The 18,875-nt window shown below is 36.5% G+C and overlaps 2 protein-coding genes across 15 annotated transcripts in view; one reads left to right on the top strand and one right to left on the bottom strand.

The window, feature by feature from the left end:
* PANK1 (pantothenate kinase 1) overlaps positions 1-3,177 on the bottom strand; it is a 109,649-nt gene extending 106,472 nt beyond the window's left edge. The window contains exons 1-3 of one of the 5 annotated variants that reach the window (XM_059169508.1): positions 2,953-3,173; positions 2,573-2,643; positions 2,346-2,479 (exon numbers count right to left, since the gene is read on the bottom strand). The gene's annotated coding sequence lies outside the window, so the exon portion shown is untranslated. Of the gene's footprint in view, positions 1-2,345; positions 2,480-2,572; positions 2,644-2,952 lie in introns of all 5 variants that reach the window. The other 4 variants (XM_059169509.1, XM_059169510.1, XM_059169506.1 and 1 more) reach the window with 4 other exon arrangements.
* Positions 3,178-3,257: 80 nt separating this feature from the next.
* Positions 3,258-18,875, top strand: part of KIF20B (kinesin family member 20B) — a 67,356-nt gene continuing 51,738 nt past the window's right edge. For 7 of the 10 annotated variants that reach the window (XM_059169500.1, XM_059169501.1, XM_059169498.1 and 4 more), the window contains exons 1-9: positions 3,265-3,363; positions 6,802-6,949; positions 12,310-12,396; positions 12,501-12,617; positions 13,221-13,359; positions 13,919-14,103; positions 16,176-16,203; positions 16,685-16,912; positions 17,906-18,017. In XM_059169500.1, the coding sequence (XP_059025483.1) occupies positions 6,803-6,949; positions 12,310-12,396; positions 12,501-12,617; positions 13,221-13,359; positions 13,919-14,103; positions 16,176-16,203; positions 16,685-16,912; positions 17,906-18,017 (1,043 nt within the window). In that variant the 5' untranslated portion in view covers positions 3,265-3,363; position 6,802. Of the gene's footprint in view, positions 3,436-4,411; positions 4,549-6,801; positions 6,950-12,309; positions 12,397-12,500; positions 12,618-13,220; positions 13,360-13,918; positions 14,104-16,175; positions 16,204-16,684; positions 16,913-17,905; positions 18,018-18,875 lie in introns of all 10 variants that reach the window. The other 3 variants (XM_059169493.1, XM_059169495.1, XM_059169494.1) reach the window with 3 other exon arrangements.

Below are 18,875 nucleotides of genomic sequence, written 5' to 3'. Positions count from 1 at the left end.
AACATTCCTACCCCCCACAGGGAACTATTTTCATTCAGCGAATTTTCTGATTTACAGTTTTTGAATTTATTTCTTAAAAAACAGGTCCAACGTGTGTAGTATGTATGTATGTACACTTTCTTCTTTCTTACACAAAATTTAGTGTATTTTTTAGGTTCTTTGGTATGTTTTCTTCCCTTAAAAACATAAATATGAATTTTTTCTGAAATCACTGAAGAGCTTTAAGACAGGGAGTGACTTGATCATTACATCTTGAAATTAGTTTGGTTGCTCTATGAAGAATGTTGTGGAGGAGAGCAGGATCTTAAGCAGGAAGACAAGTTGGGAGGCTATGGTGGTCTGGGCAATGAAAAGGAAATAGGTGTTTATTTTTACTTGTAGCACAAAAGCACAACAGATACATTTGTTTATGAACTGAGTGAAACTGCTGAGGGAAAAGGAGGACCCAAGGATGATTCTTTTATTTGTCTTGAGTAACTGGCAGGGACATAGTGGTGTTATTCACTGAGATGGAGATTGGGGAGGAGAGAAGTTGGGGTTTGGAGTGAAAAATCACCATCCCATATTGAATATAGTAGAGATGTTAAGTGGGTACTCAGATATTTGCATCTGTTTGGCGTTCAGAGGAGACGTCTGGAAAGAACGAGGAATTTGGAAGTCACCAGTAAGGATAAAGATACTTAAAACCATGGGAGTTGGTAAGGTTGCCAAAAGGACGACTATAGAGGAGAGAAAAAGGTGGGTTCAGGACCAAGCTCTGAGGATGCCCATTATTTAGAGGTTAGATAGAAGAGACAGAAAAGGAGATTAAGACAGGTGGTTAGTAAGGTTGGGAGTATACAAGGACAAAGTGACTTTTTGCTGACCCAGAAGCCAAATGAGGGTGGCAAGGCTCAAGCATTTAACTGTGTGGCTGCTTCTGGGAGCAAGATAAAAATAAGAGAATCCATTGGATTTTTTTTTCTTCCCCTGTATCTGGTATTATTTTTCCTATGCCTGGAATGCTTACTCCTTTCTCTCTTTTTAAAACCTGGTTAATTTCCTAATGAGCTGTGGAGATGCAGATCAAACATTATTTTCTCAGATTCCCCGTGACATAGTCTTACAGCTCTTAGAATATTTTCCCTGAAACCACTCAGTACAGTTGTGATTTCTCAATTATTTGTATTTTTAAACTTGATTGTTTCTCCCATTAAAAAGTAAGCTCCTTGAGGGTTAGTGTCTATTTTGCTCACTCTCCTCCACTGTTTCCCTACCTTCCAGCCTAGCGTTTCGCACATAGCAAGCAGGTTTTCAATAAGTATTTGTCAAATAATAATAAATAAACAGAACCCCTGGAGGGTTCAGGAGGCAGGACTCAATAACGGCTGGTAAAAGAAATAAAAGGCAGGGGTGTCTGGGTAGCTTAGCTGTATAGCATCTCCCTTCTACTCTGGCTCTGGTAATGATTTCCGGGTCATGGGTTGGGCTCCCTGCTCAGCAGGGGAGTCTGCTTCTCCCTCTCCCTCTGCTTCCCGCCTCCCCTTGTGCACTTGCACGCGCGCGCGCTCTCTCTCTCTTAAATAAATAAATAAATCTTAAAATAAAAGCAATAAAGATGTTGTGAGGTATGACAAGAAACAACAGATTTAGGGGTAGACCTGCCTCAAAGAGCAAAGGAGACTTTGACACTGAGTTCACCAAAGACTTTCGAGCCAGACGGGAGAGGAGGAAATAGCTTTTATTTTATCTTTCCTCGTGTCTTCCCCTTTACATTGACTTTCTCTGTCCTTTTTTTTTTTTTTTTTTTTTAATTTTATTTATTTGACAGAGTTCACAAGTAGGCAGAGAGACAGCCGGAGAGAGATGAAGGGAAGCAGGCTCCCCCCGAAGCAGAGAGCCCGATGGGGGGCGGGATCCCAGGACCCTGGGATCATGACCTGAGCCAAAGGCAGAGGCTTTAACCCACTGAAGGTGCCCCTTCTCTGTTCATTTTAACTCTTGGCCTTGCATCCTCTCCTCTACTCCAAAATGGCTCACTTTAAATGATTATCTTGTGGGGAAAGAAGATGAACTGAATGAGGAGACAGTGGGGAGTTAGAGAAGAGCTAAGTGGAGGGAGATACATAGAATGATAAGGTAAGGAAGACCTGAAGTTCATCAAAGTAGGTATTCTAAAACTGCTCCTAATCAAGCAAAATAGTAAAAAATAAGTCCCTATGTAAGAGGGTGGGTCTATGAAATCATTCCGCTGACTTAAATTCCCAACTCCTCCCTTAATAGCCATAGGTTTTTTAGCAAATTACTTAACCATATGAACTCAGTTTCCTCGGAATCAATAAAATGGAGATAATAATAGTACCTACCTCCAAGGGCTGTTCTCAGGATTAGTAAGACGATCCATTTTATATGCTTAATACCAAGACTGCCACAAGGTAAAATTTCAATTAACTTTAGCAGTTATTTTTCTTTAAAATCAAGCACAGCAGGGAGAGGCGGCCTAAATAATAAATGCTTGTCGTGAATATTATAGCAACACACAAAAGAAGAGGATCACTTTAAAAGAAGCAGATAAGGCTGTACTGGCACTTACGTTTTGAGCAAAGACCTTGCCTACGCATGGGATTTAGACTGTCACAGCACAGCGCCTGGCAGCGGTAGGTGCTTTATATTTTCGGAAAGGCAAGAAAGATTAAAAAAGAAAAAAAAAAAAAAAGAGAGAAGAAAAAGCCTATAAAAGTCTATTCTGGGAGAAACTTAATTCGTCCGTCCAGGAGGGTCACTGGGGATGGCAGGGGGTCAGGCAGCGGGAGGAGTCTCCCTCTGGGTGCGGACTGCCCTAGTTCTAAGCGACTCTCGGGAGGCGAAGCCTGCTCCCGCCTGCGGGGACGCGTCAGGGCAGAGGCTAACTCTCCGTTCCTCCGCCCGTCCCTGGGGGAGTCTCGGGACCAAGTGCCGTGGCAGCGGCCTCACCTCCAGGCCTTTGCTACGTCTCATCTCCAGGACGGTATCCGAGACTGGCGTCCATGCCAACAGAGGTGGTACCCGCCGCAGTAACCACGCAGTGCCCCAGCCCGCGCTGCACACCTGAATCGGCGCCGAGCCCCAGCCCTCCTCTCGCCCGCGGCCCACCAGCCCCTCCGCCCAGTGACTGCCCGCGTTCTGAGATCCGCCCCAGATTTGAAAGCTTCTTCCGGGAGCGGGTGGGAAACCCACCGCGCGAGCCTCTGCGCTCCCGGGAGTCGTTCCGGAAGCTCCGCCCACTCCCAGCGTTCCGTGCGCTAACTTCGCCGCCATTGTTTGAATTTGAAAACGAAAACACCGCGGTGCTGCGCGCAGGTTGGGCGGCCCAGACAGTTTTTGCAGGTGAAGCTGTGCGTCCAGGTGAGGGTGCGAGGAAGGAGGTGGGGTGACTGCGCATATACCAGGCCTGAAGCTGGGAAACGCGCTGGCGGTGTGAGTGCCTTCCGACGGGGATCGCGATGCCCGTGAGGATACTCTCAGGAACTGGGTTGTAGGGCGATGGGTGCTCCTGGGGACCGTGGGCGCCGCCTGCGCATCGTAGGATTGAGCCATACTACTTGGGTTGGAGCTTAAATCTTGTCTCCACCGCATATTCGCTGAGGGAGGCAAGGCAACATATTTAATCTCTCTGGGTCATCTGTTAAAAGGGCTACTAATAATAGTACTTACTTTTTTCGGTCCTTGTTTAGATAGATATAGTATGGAAAGTTGTTAGAAACAGTGCTAGTATATATTAGGCACCAGGTGTTTGCAGTCATTAACGTTTTTACTATTGCTTTGCTGCTGCTGCTGTTGAGGCGCAGGTCTCCATTGCCAAGCCTAGTTTTCTGAATCCCCGAGGTGAGCAGTTTGCTTGGCAGGTGCTATGACCTCTTTTTGCGGGGAGCCCTGTCGCGGCCATCTGTGCGTTAATTTCCAGGCTGCCGCAGGTGCCTGGGGCTTGCCCTCTTAGGCTTTGCGGTACCAAATGGAAGGGAGTGTGTGTGGCGAATTCAATGACTGCTCTCATCCCCCTCTTTAGAATGTTTCCCTCCATGTCATTCCACTACCTGCTTCAGTGATTCCTGCCTGACACACCCTCTAATATTCTTTGCTGAATGATTAGTTGACACAGGTTCCTACCTTAAGCAATCCTTGCTTAAAGTGACCAGATTCAGGTTTGCTTTTGTTGGTTTTAAAACCAAGTAGCATGTTTATTCAGAAGCAGCGATAGCTATATATATATATATATGTATACATATGTATATATGTATACATATATATATATATTTAGATGTCCAAGACCCAAGACTTCAGTTTGAAAAATCATATAAAGGATTCATCAATTAGATGATAGATATTTGAGACTACATTTTGTGGATGACATTCAGAAACCTCATTCAGTAGCAGATTTGTTATCTTTCACCAGTGTTCAACCATGGACTCTCACTGGAGAGAAGATAAAAGAGATAAAAGATGCAGTTTTTCAGTCATGGGAACAGCCTTCTGAAATGAGAAATGAAGTCTTGAAGACTGCTGCAGCTAAAAACAATTACCACTGAAAGAGTAGTACCAATTTTTATATTTCTTTGGTTTAGAGGATTTTATTATTACTATTTAAGTAATCAGACAGGGAGTTTTTATCACTCATGCATCTCTGAATGAGTTGTAGGGGATACAGAGTAGTATAAGACAAAGAAAGTTCTTGTTGTCAAGAGATCTATAGTCTAGTTAGGGAGAAGTTAACGTCTCACATGCAAGTAGAAGTTAACCAAACATACAAGATGCGACAGTCCGTCTCAACAATTTTATAAATGTTAAGAGGCAGTTTATTGAAATTAAACCTATGAACAAGTACAAATACTATAACCTTACTTTTTAAAAGAGATATAGTTATTTATTTTTTTAAAGATTTTATTTATTTGACAGAGATCAAAAGTAGGCAGAGAGGCAAGCAGAGAGAGGGGGAAGCAGGCTCCCTGTTGAGCAGAGAGCCCCATGTGTGGCCTGATCCCAGAACCCTGGGATCATGACCTGAGCCAAAGGCAGAGGCTTAACCCACTGAGTCACCCAGGCACCCCTAGTTATTCTTTTTAATTCAATAATTTAATAAAAGATTTACCTGTTTTTTAAACCAGAAATTAATTGAAGACAAAGTGAAATTTATCTTCCAAATTCATGGGCATTTCCATAAAATTTGATTTATGTGATGTCAAGCCATTGCTTTAATGTTTTTGCAAACTTTTCCTCTATGTTGTAGATCAGTGGTTATTTTTACTCTGTCACATACCCCTTTTCATACATTGCATGTTTGAGATATTCTATTAAACTACATTTAAGTAATTATCCCATTTTTATTATGTCACTGATTTAATACAATAAAGACAAAAGCAGCCAAGGTACTAAACTTGTTTAAGTGTATGTTTGGTTGATCTTATAGTTTGCTGGGCTTTGTGCACAGTAAATAATTTCCTTTGTCTTTTGGAGATTTAGGAAAAACAAAAACAAAACCCTGTTGTATTGAGTTTGTGGGTTTCAGGGCTGATCAAGGAGAAAGCTATGACCATGGTATGGTGGTATCACACACAAGGAGGTTTACTGGGGTAGCACTTTGACAGGATTACATGCAAGGGAAGTCCCCCACAGCATGAGACCTTCCAGAAAATAGAGTGAAGGACCACTAGAAGGGTAAAAAGGCAAGGGAACTAGGGGTTTGGGAGGGGAAGGAGAGGAAGAATTAGAATTGGGGGCTTATGGTCTTAAGTGATTTTTCTCTGCAGCACAGTGGGGAGTCCCGGGGTCAGAGAACTCCAAAAGGCATTAGTGGTTTCGGTCTTTTGGTCCTGAATTTGTTTGTGACTAGCAGATGGGTGCAGTTTTTGGGATGTGCAAACTAGTTAGACTCTAAATGACTTCTTAAAAAAAATAATTTGAGCTATATTAAAAGCAAATTGATGCATAAAAATTTGAGTCTGGTACCTAATGGGTTTTTGAATTAATATTTTTGGCCTGTGAAGAAGTAAGCAACATAGGGGCAATATACAGGGTCCATCTTTGGCTTTTTTATATAACACATATGGCTGCCCATTAATGTCTTCCTGAGCCAGGAACCCTCGTTTGGGAGTACCATTCTGATATTTCATCGTATTGTCAAAGAACAGCAGGGAGCTCTCTTTCTTCCTGGTATTATTCATCTAGTAGATTGTCAATAACTATTAGAATGTTAAAATTTTTTTAGTTAAGGTTTACTTTAGTTGTAACATTTTGATGCATTATTCCATATTCACCTTAATTTTTAAGCCTTACACAGTGTCATACATTAGTTTTCACTTGCATTATTTGGAAGAATTCAGTAGAAAGAGTTCAACAGATAACTAAGTTTAGCTCTTAAATGCTAAAATGTTACAGAGTTTGTAGGTAACATTCTCAGAAGACATTAAATAACTAAAATAACACAAGATTATAAATTACTTTTATTTGATTTCTGAGAGGATTTCAGGCAGAGATTGAATGTTTTATACTGTCTTACGTAACGGGCTACCATTGCTCATGAAATCTCTTTTGATGAATCTACCTATAGGTTGGGTCATATGAGTAGTAGTGGTAGGCTGTGGCCATTATTTGATTCAGAATCTGTAAATACTTTGATCATTGTCTTTTCCCTGGGTCATCATGTTACAGATGAGGCAGTCTAATGTTTTCCTTCTTTGGAAATCTAGTTATATGGGGGTTAGTAGTGGACTGGACTCAATTCTTAAACGATGGGTGGCTTAGATGCTAATTTATTAAGATTATCTGAAGTTACTATTATTTTTGCAGAATGGAATCTAATTTAAATCAAGATGGAGTGCCTAGACCATCTTATGTTGTTAGTGCTGACCCAGTTGCAAGGCCTTCGGAAATAAATTTTGATGGCATTAAGCTTAATCTCTCTCATGAATTTTCCTTAGTTGCTTCAAGCACTGAGGTAAGTACAAGAAAATTTTATGTTGATTATCGTGATTGAGTGGAAATGTGTGTGGCACACACATACTTGCTGACAGGTATGACCAGAGCTTTCTAGACTTTGTGGGTTTGAGGCAACTTTCTATCTCAGTAATTTTTTCGTGGCATTCTAAATATATCAGTTCTTCTAAGTAGTAGGTCCAAACTACTTAATATATAACTACTATACTTAACCAAGAGCCATTTGAAAAAATTATTGTAAATTAAAAAGATTACTTTCTTTAATAATTACCACAGTTATTTAATGTAAAGGTAATAACCTTTTGAGGGCACCTGGGTGGCTCAGTTGGTTAAGTATCCACCTTTGGCTTAGGTCATGGTTGCAGGGTCCTGGGATTAAGCCCTGCATCAGACTTCCTATTCTTCGGGAAGCCTGCTTCTCCCTCTCCTACTCCCCGTGCCTGTGTTCCTGCTCTCACTCTCTCTCTCTGTCAAATAAATAAATAAAATGTTTTAAAAAAAAAAAGGAGATAATACCTTCTGGCCACTTCATAACTTTTCAAGATTTGGAATCAGATTAGGCATTGCCAACTTTATTTTCTGTTCTTCTTTGTTTTGGGGTAGTACTTTTTATTTTATTTTTTTTAATCACAGCAACCACTGAAAATCTAGCTTCACTGAGAAACAACAACAAAAGAAATACTATGATCTAACACTGAAACTGTGAGCTACTTGAAGCTAATCGTTCGTGGTGTTCAACATATGTCAAGTATGTTGAACTATGCCTGTGATTCCCTCAAAAATGTAAAATATTCCACTATGCCCCTAGGAATTGCAGGCCTTAGTTAAATTAAAATTATTAAAATTATTAAAATATTTAAATAAAATAAATTAAAATAACTTTAAAAAGTAAAAGTCCTTCTTTCTACCACCCTATCTACTACTACTGTTGTGTGTCTTTGTAGACGTTATTCCTTTTTTTAAAAAAAAAGATTTATTTATTTGTTATTTAAGAGATATAGGGAGAAAGGAGGAGAGAGAGAGCTCCAGCAGGGTGAGCTATAGACTCCCCCACTGAACCTGCATCCTGATGCAGGCTCCATTCTAGGACCCTGAGATCCTGACCTGAACCAAAATCACAAGAGTCAGCCATTTCACTGAGTGAGCCATCCAGCTGCCCCTAGAGTTTATTTCTTACACATTTACTTTTCAATCTATTTATATCCTCTTTGTTATATTTTCTATTGTTAATTTTGATGCCGTAGAGAGATGGACTATTTTAAAGAATGATGGAAGGGGAAGGGGAGCATAAATTAAAAAAATAATACTTATTAAATATCCATCATATGCCAGGGTTTTTTACTTGAGCTCATTTAATCATACATCAAGAAAGAGGGGTGCCTGGGTGTCTCAGTTGTTTGAACATCCAATTCTTAACTTCAGCTCAAGTCACAATCTCAGGGTCATGGGATAAAGCCTTATGTCTGGGCTCTGCACTCAGTGGGGAGCCCACTTGAGGTTCGCTCTCTGCCTCTTTCTGCCCCTCCCCACCTCTTGCATTCTCTTTTTCTCTCTCTAAAATAAATAAATAAATAAATAAATCTTTAAAAAAAAAATCAAGAAAGAAGGTAAAAAGGGAGGAAGGAATACGTGCCTCTTGGTATTTATGTGGAATCATGCATCATGTAGTCTTTTATGTCTGCCTTCTTTCACTTAACACAGGGGCTATAAGCAATGGACTGTTTTTGTATTGCTCACAAGCTAAGAATGCCTTTTGTGTCGAATCTAAAAAGTCATAGCCAAAATCCATATCTGGGTTTTCTAGGACTTTAATAGTTTTAATATTTAGGGTTGTATCCATTTTGAATTCATTTTTGTGAAGGGTATAAGTTAATTTTCCTAGATTAAGTTTATTGCATGTGGATGTTTGGTTGTTGCAGCACCACTTGTTGAAAAGACTTGTTTTTGCTCCATTGTATTGCCTTTGCTTCTTTGTTAAAGATGAGTAGACTGTATTCATGGGCATCTATTTCTGGGCTCTATGTTCTGTTCCATTGATGGATTCTGTTCTTTTGCCAGTTCATTTGCTGTCTTGAGTACTGTAGCTTTATAGTATGTCTTGAAGTTGTACACTGTCAGTCCTTCAACTTTGATCTACTCCTTCAATTTTATATTGGCTTTTCTGGGCAGTCTTTATTTTTAGCTATTCTAATAGATGTAATGGTATCACTTTGGTATTTACATTTAACTTAATAACTAAAGATATTGAACATATTTTCATGTGATTATTTTTCATTAGTGTTTTTTTAAATTAAATTTAAATCTTTGCCCATTTAAAAAAATTGGGTAGTTTGTTTTTATATTATTATTTAATTTTAAGTATCGTTTATATTTTTCAGATGCATTGGTTTGTTTGGTATATACTTTATAAATATTTTTTCCCAGTTTATGGCTTGCCTGTTATCCTTTACTAGTGTTTTTTTGAAGAACAGAAGTTTTAATTTAATCAATATTTTTTCTATTATGGATGGTCCTTTTGGTGTCATATTTAAGAAATCTTTGCCTGGGGCACCTGGGTGGCTCAGTTGGTTAAGCGTCTGCCTTCAGCTCAGGTCATGATTTCAGGGTCCTGGGATTGAGTCCCATGTTGGGCTTCTTCCTCAGCAGGGAAGCCTGCTTCTCCCTCCCCGTCTCCCTCTGCATGCCACTCCCCCATGTGTTCTCTCTCTGTCAAATAAGTAGATAAAATCTTTACAAAAAAAAAAAAAAAGAAAAATTTTTGCCGAACTCAAGTCCACAAAGATTTTCTTCTGTGTGTTCTTTTTAGAAGTTTTACAGTTTTAATTTTACATTTAGGATATGATCCATTTTAAATTAATTTTTATATACAATGTGAACTGTGTATTCAGATTCTTTTTATTTTTTTTAAATGTATAGGTATCCAGTTGTTCTAGCCTGATTTGTTGGAAAAGCTGTGCTTTCTGTACTCCATTTCTTTTCCACCTTTATCATCAATCAGATGTCCTGTGTAGGGGTTTATTTCTGAATATTGTTTCATTTATTTGTCTGTCTTTCTGCCAGTACCCCACTGTTTTGATCATTGTAGTATTGAAATCAGGTAGTGTTGTTCTGTTAGCCCACCAAATTTTTTTCATAGTTGTTTTGACTATTCTAGGTACTTTGCATTTCTTTCTTTCTCTCTCTCTTTTTTTTTTTTAAGATTTTATTTATTTATTTGACAGAGATCACAAGCTGGGGGGTGGGGGGCGGGGCGGGGGAGGGTGGCAGGGGAGAAGCAGACTTCATGCTGAGCAGAGAGCTGGATACGGGGCTCCATCCCAGGATCCTGAGATCATGACCTGAGCCGACGGCAGAGGCTTAACCCACTGTGCCACCCAGGTGCCCCTCTATATGAATTTTAAAATGAGCTTGTCAGTTGCCACAACAAAAGCTTCTTGGGATTTTGATTGCTGTTGTATTCAATCTATAGATCAGTCTTGGAAGAATTGACATCTTAACAATATTGAGTTTACCAAAACGATGAGCAAGGTGTATCTCAATTTCTTTTGGTCTCCTTTATTTATCTGAACATTGTTTTTGTAGTTTCCAAGGAATAGCCCTTTCACATCTTTTGTCAGATTTATCCCTTAAGTATTTCATGATTTTTGATGCAATTCCAAATGGTATTGCTTTTTAAAATCAATTTCTGACTTTTTCCCCAGTATATAAAAGAATAATTGATTTTGCATATTGATCTTATGTCCTGTTACATCGCTAAACTCCTTTAATAGTTCAGGTAACATTTTGGTAGATTTTATTTGATTTTTGCATATAGATATTAATGTTGTCAGTGAATGAAGACAATTTTATTTCTTCCCGATCTGGATGCCCTTCCTTTCTTTTTGGGATGCCCTTCTTTCCTTTTCCATTTCCTTTCTTTTCTTTCCTAATTACATTTACTGGATCCTCTTGTACAGAGCTGGATAAAAATGGTGAGAGCAGAAATCCTCATATTGTTACTTATCTTGCTATTCATCTTAGATTCAGTCTTTCACCATTAAATGTGATGTTAGCTGTAGGTTTTTGTAAATGTCCTTTGTCAGGTGAAGGATATCCTTTGTCTCTTCCACTTTGCTGAGAATTATTATGAATGGATGTTGAATACTTATGTCAATTTCATGTCATCATTCAAATGCTTTTTTTTTTTTTAATTTATTAGAGAGAGAGAGAGAGAGAGAGAGAGAAAGCACGAGCAGGTTTGAGGCTGAGGGAGAGGGACAAGTAGACTCCCCGCTGATCAGGGAATTCTACCTGGGGCTCCATCCCAGGACTCTGGGATCATTCCCTGAGCTGAAGGCAGTTGCTTAACCAACTGAGCCACCCAGACACCCTTAGAGATGTACATTGCTTTATTCTTTTAGTGTGGTTATTTACCTAAATTGATTTTTCAATGCTAAATTGACCTTGCATTCCTGAGATAAAACAGTTTTTGGTCAGGATGTATTATCTTATTTTATATATTGGCTATTACTTTATTAGGGAATTTTTCCATTTATCTTAATTAGGGATATTGTTCTGTAATTTCTTCTGGTGATATCTTTGTCATATTGTGGTACCGGGGTTATGTCATACTCAAAGTTAGTTGAAAAGTGTTTTTTTTTATTTTCTTAAAGGCTTCTCTATGATTGGTATGATTATATCCTAAAATGTTTGAGAGAATTGACTAATAAATTCTCTCAAACCAGGGACTGGAGTTTTTTTGTGGGATTATTTTGTTTATTTGAATATAAGTTGAATTTCTTTAATAGATATAGAACTGTTCAGATTTTCTAGTTTCTGGGTGCTTTTTTTTTTTTTTTAAAGTAAGGTGTATTTAAGTAGTTCTTTCCTTTTTACTAAAAAAAAAAAACCAAAAACACATTTCTTTAGAATTATTTTAAGACATGAACTAAACTTATTTCTTTCCCAAAGGAAGGAGGAAAGAGAATGATGTATAGCAAAAAAATTTTAGATGGAATTGAACATTTCGGTTAATAGACTATTCTGTTGCATGTAATGTATTCTAGAGTACTGTGTTTTAGTGACTTAGAGCCCTATTTTTATTTAGTTATAAAGGCAAGGATTTTATGGAAAAGAGACATATTGTAAGCTTCAAGTATAAATAGAGAAAGTAGAGGAAACAGTCTTTTGCAGTGTTTTTTTAAAAGTAGATTTGCTTCTTTTTAGACATATAAAGTGATTACAAACAGAAGAATCACAGTTTGCTTAGGGGTTCTCTGTAGTCTCAGTTAGTTATAGTAATAGCCACTTAAAGAAAGGTGATTTCTGAAAAGCCATATTTTGCATTTTTAAAATACAGTTATTTTGTTCTTCTTTTTTAAGGCAAATAGTTTGGAATCCAAAGATTATCTCCAGGTTTGTCTTCGAATAAGACCGTTTACACAGTCAGAAAAAGAGCATGAGTCTGAGGTTTGTGGTGACTTTAATTGGGTTTTACTTTCATTAAATGGACAAAATGCCATTGTTTTTATTTATTTATTGTGGGATTATTTATGTTTATTTATGTGTTCTAGGGCTGTGTGTATATGCTGGACTCACAGACCATTCTGCTGAAAGATCCTCAAAGCATCCTTGGTCGGTTAAGTGAGAAAAGCTCTGGACAGATGGCACAGAAATTCAGTTTTTCCAAGGTAAGTACTTATGTGAAACTGGAGATTTTTCTTTTAAGTCGAAGCGATTTGACTTAGGCTAAATAGGCACATAATTGTATATAATGAACTATACACATCATTTGCTTATGGAACTTAGGTATTAGGCACTGGTATTTTTCTCTAAGAGTAGGACTCAAATTTCAGGTTTATAAATATATAATTGGAAGTGAATAGATTATAGTTTTTAAACCTTTTTTTGTTTTAAGAAATGTTCTTTTCAAAATTTAGATGAAAACTTGATTGACTAGGTCAGATTTCTATCCTGAAAACTTTCTGACGTAGTTAAAATATCATGTGTATTTGTGAGAGTTGGGGATATGGCACCTATCCTAAGTATATGAATCTTGTAAAAGAGATCTTTTAAGTTTTTGAAGCATGAGGGGTGCCTGGCGAGCTCAGTTAGGGGAGCCCACAACTCTTGGTATCAGGGTCATGAGTTTGAGCCCAATGTTAGCTGTAGAGATTACTTAAATAAATAAGCTTTAAAAATAAAAATTTAAAACATGAGTTATAGGGGTAGAACTGAGTGTAAAAATTTACTTGAATTTTCTAAAAAGGCTTGTTTTAAAAAATGCTTATTAGGTTTTTGGTCCAGAAACTACACAGAAGGAATTCTTCCAGGGTTGCATTATGCAGCCAGTAAAAGACCTCTTGAAAGGACAGAGTCGGCTGATTTTTACTTACGGGCTAACCAATTCAGGAAAAACATATACATTTCAAGGTAAACTTATTATTTTTGCTGGAAAGGATTAAAGCACTAATATACCCTCATTCTCATAATACTTGCATGTAGTTATGTTTCCATCACCTAGTACATTTGCTCCATTTTTAATACTAATAGCATTTTGAATGTGTATTGCTGATGGGTTTTGATTCAGATTGATTTAATTCGTTTGTGAAATTGCTTTACCCAGATGATAGAGAAGGAGATGATAAAAATTCAGAAAAAGGATTTATGTGACATAGTGAATTAAGCATGGATAACCAAGGAAGCATTTTGTTTACTTTTATACTTTGTGATTATGGGTGATTGCAAATGTTATGGCTGATCTGAATGGAAATTTTCAGATTTTGCACCAGTAGAATAGTTGATAAAATGTCCCATTATACAATGAAGAGCAAAGTGATGGAAAACTGAGTAATCCTTCAGCTTCTCTTGCTTTTGTCATAGCTGTTTACTCTTGCCTATTGGTGGTATAAAAGGAACCTTGGTAATGCAGGAATGTTTTCCACTTTCCTAATACTCTAAGAAAGTATAAAACAAAAACTCTTTCTCACAGGCACAGAAGAAAATATTGGTATTTTGCCACGAACTTTGAATGTATTATTTGATAGTCTTCAGGAAAGGCTGTACACAAAGATGAACCTTAAACCACATAGATCTAGAGAATATTTACGGTTATCACCACATCAAGAGAAAGAAGAGTTTGCTAGCAAAAGTGCATTGCTTCGGCAAATTAAAGAGGTATGGGAGTAGTCTAGTATGTGAAAAATATATACATTATGATCTTCTATAAGCTCTTTGTTTCAGCTTATATTAGAATATTTTGTGATGGTGGTGGTGGTGGTGATCATTGTCTTTTCTTTTTGAGAAAAGTATAAACTTGTTTTGCTTTATATTATACAAATAACAGAAATGTTTAAACAGTACACATGTGAATGGTTCTGAAATTTTTTTTTGGTTGTAGGGACTACTATATGTAATGATTAAAAATTTTTTAATTGTAGAAGTAATTTGTACATACAAAGTCTAATCAAGGGACTGTGATAAATAAAAAGTGAGGATTTCTTATAACATTAAATAAATTATAATTTATTATAAGAAATTATAAATTTCTTATCTGTTAGGTTATATTGGCCTCTTTTCTTTCTTTCCTCAATCAGTTTTTCACAGAAAGGTTTTTTTTTCTTTAAAGATTTTATTTATTTGATAGACAGAGATCACAAGTAGGCAGAGAGGCAGGCAGAGAGAGGAGGAAGCAGGCTCTGCAGAGCAGAGAGCCTGACGTGGGGCTCCGTCCCAGGATCCTGGGATCATGACCTGAGCCAAAGGCAGAGGCTTTTACCCACTGAGCCACTCAGGCGCTCCACACAGAAAGATTTTGTAAAGGAATATTTGTTTATTCCTGTTTCTTATGGATTTAATGTTCCATTTTCAGACATTTATCCTATTCAAGATTGTTAAAACTAATAACAGTTTTTATAGATAGTTGCATAATATTGATGGGGTTCTTTTTTTTTTTTAAAGACATTTAGAAATCAGGGATTCAAGGTAATAAAATATTTTTTGCTCAGTGAGTTCAGAATTTAGAGCCCATGATTAAGATCTCTGAAAGTAAAATAGTGAGTATAAATAAAAATTATGGAAATTGTAGGGAATAGCGAGGAAAATTCTTAGAGGAGATGGAAGTCATTAATCATGAAAAAAACTTCCCTCACAAGTTATCCAGTTAAAACATAGTCTATGAAGTTATTAGAATTTAAGAAAAATGAAATCACACTTTCATATATTGTTTGTAAAATGTGTTTTTAGAAAATGGTTTGGCAATACTGTGAGTGAGAACTTAAAAATTTTTCATATCTTTTCATCCACTAATTCACATTTAGGGATATGTCCTAAGGAACTAATTAGGGTACAGAAGAAAAAAATGATAAAGTTATATATCTTAGTATTATTTTACTGACATAACTTTGTAGATGATCTAAATGCTTAGTAGTAGGGGAATAATTAATGTATTTCACATCTTTTCAATTACACAGCCACCATTACTTGTTTATAAATAATTTTTTAAACATAGTAAAAGTAAAAGCTGTCAGTGTAATAAGTGTGGAGAATAGAATAGAAAGGAATATATTGAAATATTACTAGTAATTGTGAGTGGCAGGGATCATATGTGATGATATTCTTTTTTTTTTTTTTGAAGATTTTATTTATTTACTTGACAGAGAGATAGAGAGCACAAGTAAGCAGAGCAGCAGGCAGAGGGAGAGAGAGAGAAGCAAGCTGTCTGCTAAGCAGGGAGCCTAAGCAGGGTCCTCCATCCCAGGACCTTGGGATCATGACCTGAGCCGAAGGCAGCTGCTTAACCAGCTAAGCCACCCAGGCGCCCCTGATAGTCTTTTTAATACTCTTTTGTGGTTTCCCAGATTTCTTTTTTTTTAAAATATTTTATTTATTTATTTATTTGACAGAGATCACAAGTAGGCAGAGAGGCAGGCAGAGAGAGAGAGAGAGGAGGAAGCAGGTTCCCCGCTGAGCAGAGAGCCTGATGTGGGGCTTGATCCCAGGACCCTGGGATCATGACTTCGGCGGAAGGCAGGGGCTTTAACCTAGAGCCACCCAGACGCTCCTCCCAGATTTCTTATTTTGAGACTCTGTTATTTAACTGGGGGAAAGAATTAATAGTGGTCATTGAAATTGAGTAGATGAAAGGTTGTGATTTGTATGGTGACTTATTCAGATAGACAATCAATGTACTGGTTATTTAACCTTAACTAAAAATGGTTTTTAACTTAAAAAAAATTGTTCCTTTTTAGGTTGTGATGCAGAATGATAGTTACGATGGTAAGGTTTCCTTTCTCACTTACTTTTCAAATGTTTATTATATGAAATACATTTGAATAGCTTTTAATTTTTGAATCACTCCTAGTGACTTAATTTTTTTTAATAACAATAATTATAAGAAAATGGTACATACTATATGAAATATCAGTCACTGTAAAGTTTTATTTGGATTTAATATCATTAAGGAATCCCTTTCACTTGTAACTTTCATGTAGAATTCAAGAGAGATACTATTTTTTCTTTGTCCTTTACAGGTGATTTCAATTTGATTCATTGGAATTCTTTCAAAAAGAAAAGAAAGATAAAAAGGAGCCAAGCTTTAATTCATACAGAGTTTTTTTTAAACATCTGTTTTGGTCCAAAAAGTCTTTAACCTTGCTGAAAGATTTAAGGTTATTTAGTTTTTCAGGTTCTTGATCTGTCTTGTGTCAGTTTTAGCCTGTTTTTAAATTTTGTGTTTATCCTTTTTTATTTTTTGTAGGAAGTTTAACCAACTCTTTGAATATCCCAGAGTTTGAAGAATCCATGAAAGACTGTGAACAAGCTAGCTTGAATATGGATAATAATATAAAATTTTCTGTGTGGGTTTCTTTCTTTGAGATTTACAATGAATGTATTTATGATTTGTTAGTTCCCGTATTATCTAAGTTCCAAAAGAGAAAGATGCTACGCCTTTCGCAAGATGTAAAGGGCTATTCTTTTATAAAAGGTATAGTAATTAATGCTTTTTATTTTACTGCTCTGAAGTTTCTTTCTAGACTTTGTTACAGCAAGCTGGAGATAGAAAATTTTTATATTAATCATTAACATCAACATAGTAAGAGAAGTTTGTGCTTTGGAGGTATGTTTTGGTATGTTAATTAAACCTGAGTGTAAAGGGGTCAGGGTTGATACTGTTTTGCTTGAGTTTCATTGGTAGATTTTGGGAGGTGGGAAAAGCTGTGTGTGTTGGTATTCACATTAATCTGCAGCTATGTAGCAGCTGTGAAGCTATGGAAATGTATCTGCTCTTCCACAGTGGTGTTTTTCCAACTTTATAAAATCACTACTCAAAGTAGAAAGTACATACATATATTAACATTATCTAGTAATTAACTAGATAACTAGATAATTATCTAGTAATTAACTAGATAAACTAGATACTAGATAATTAACATTATCTAGTTTGCATGTGTATATATATGCATATGTATTTACAACTGAGAAGTTTCATTAATTATACTTACCCTTAGTACAAGGAATACTCTTTGATATTTTTCTGTATTCTGTTTCATTTTTATAAAATGTTGTTTATGACTCTAAATTTGACTTCATGATTGATTAATGAATTGCAATCTGCAGTGTTTCACATCTAGGTAATTTTGTAGGTTTAATCTATAATATGCTTTGTTTTCATCTTTTTTTTTTTTCTGAGTGTTTAATTCTAAGGAGTTTCTTCTATTTTCAATTTTCCCTTTGGACTACTGTTGAAAAACATCTGTGTTTGTATAACTTAAATATTGGAAAATAATTATAGTATCCTCCTCATGTGTATCTCTTCTAGTGGAATATAGAATGTGTGAGTGGATTCCACCTAGGTGTTGTTATTAAAAGATTTCATTATATGTCTTTGGGAAAAGAGGTTACAAATCTCTAAAGAGATTACATTGTATAACAAATGCTGTTTTTATAAAGTGGTAAGTGTCCTCTTTACTTTTCAAAGATCTACAGTGGATTCAAGTGTCTGATTCCAAAGAAGCGTATAGACTCTTAAAACTAGGAATAAAGCACCAGAGTGTTGCCTTCACCAAACTGAACAATGCTTCTAGTAGAAGGTAAAGAGGAAGCCCTGCTGTGTGAACTTGAAGTACCCAGGGTATTCTGTGCTATTATAAATACAACTAAGATTAAAGTGGGCAGTAGGTTCTCTGATACGTTAAATGAATTCATGGGCATAAAAAATATTTTATTAAGAGCAATGAACACAAAAGATTATCAGGACTATTTATTCTTCTAACAAAATGTACTAATTTGCATAAAGTCTCTTAGGTATTTTTATTCTTTATGTGAATATCTAAGCTCAATATTTTAAGAGTTGCTTACAGTATGCATCTCAAGGGGTTAAGGAATGATGTTTTTGAAGGAAGGGATGGAGGCTTGAGAGACAAAAGGAAATAAGTTTAAGCAGCGAATTATTTATTTATTTATTTATTTATTTTTTGAATTTTTTATTTTTTATAAACATATATTTTTATCCCCAGGGGTACAGGAGCAGTGAAATATTTAAAACAGGCTGTCTCTTAAGGGGGAAAGAGCCCTGTCCCCCATACTCAGTATGGCTTGAAGATAGTGTATGATCCAGATAAGCCTGTATTTGGGCCTAATGTATGCTTTACTTTAAGTGTATACTAAAAGAAAATTAGTATATATACCATTTTAACTGATAGCATAATCTTTGCAAGTATATTGAGATTTTATTATAAATGATTTCACTAATAGAAGTTCGAATGTTAAGAGAAGGAGAGGGTTCAGAGAATTTGGGGCTTAATGAAAGATAAGATATTTGGTTTTAGGGAATTAGGTATGTAGGTGACAGTGGAACACTGGATTGAAATATCTGGCAACTAGTTGGAAAGTACAGTGCTGGAGGTATGGCTAGTATTAGGATATAAACGTTGATTTAGATGCATATG

Source organism: Mustela lutreola, chromosome 4 (assembly GCF_030435805.1).
Source record: "Mustela lutreola isolate mMusLut2 chromosome 4, mMusLut2.pri, whole genome shotgun sequence".
Lineage (NCBI taxonomy): Eukaryota > Metazoa > Chordata > Mammalia > Carnivora > Mustelidae > Mustela > Mustela lutreola.
This window is presented reverse-complemented; position numbering and strand designations above follow the sequence as displayed.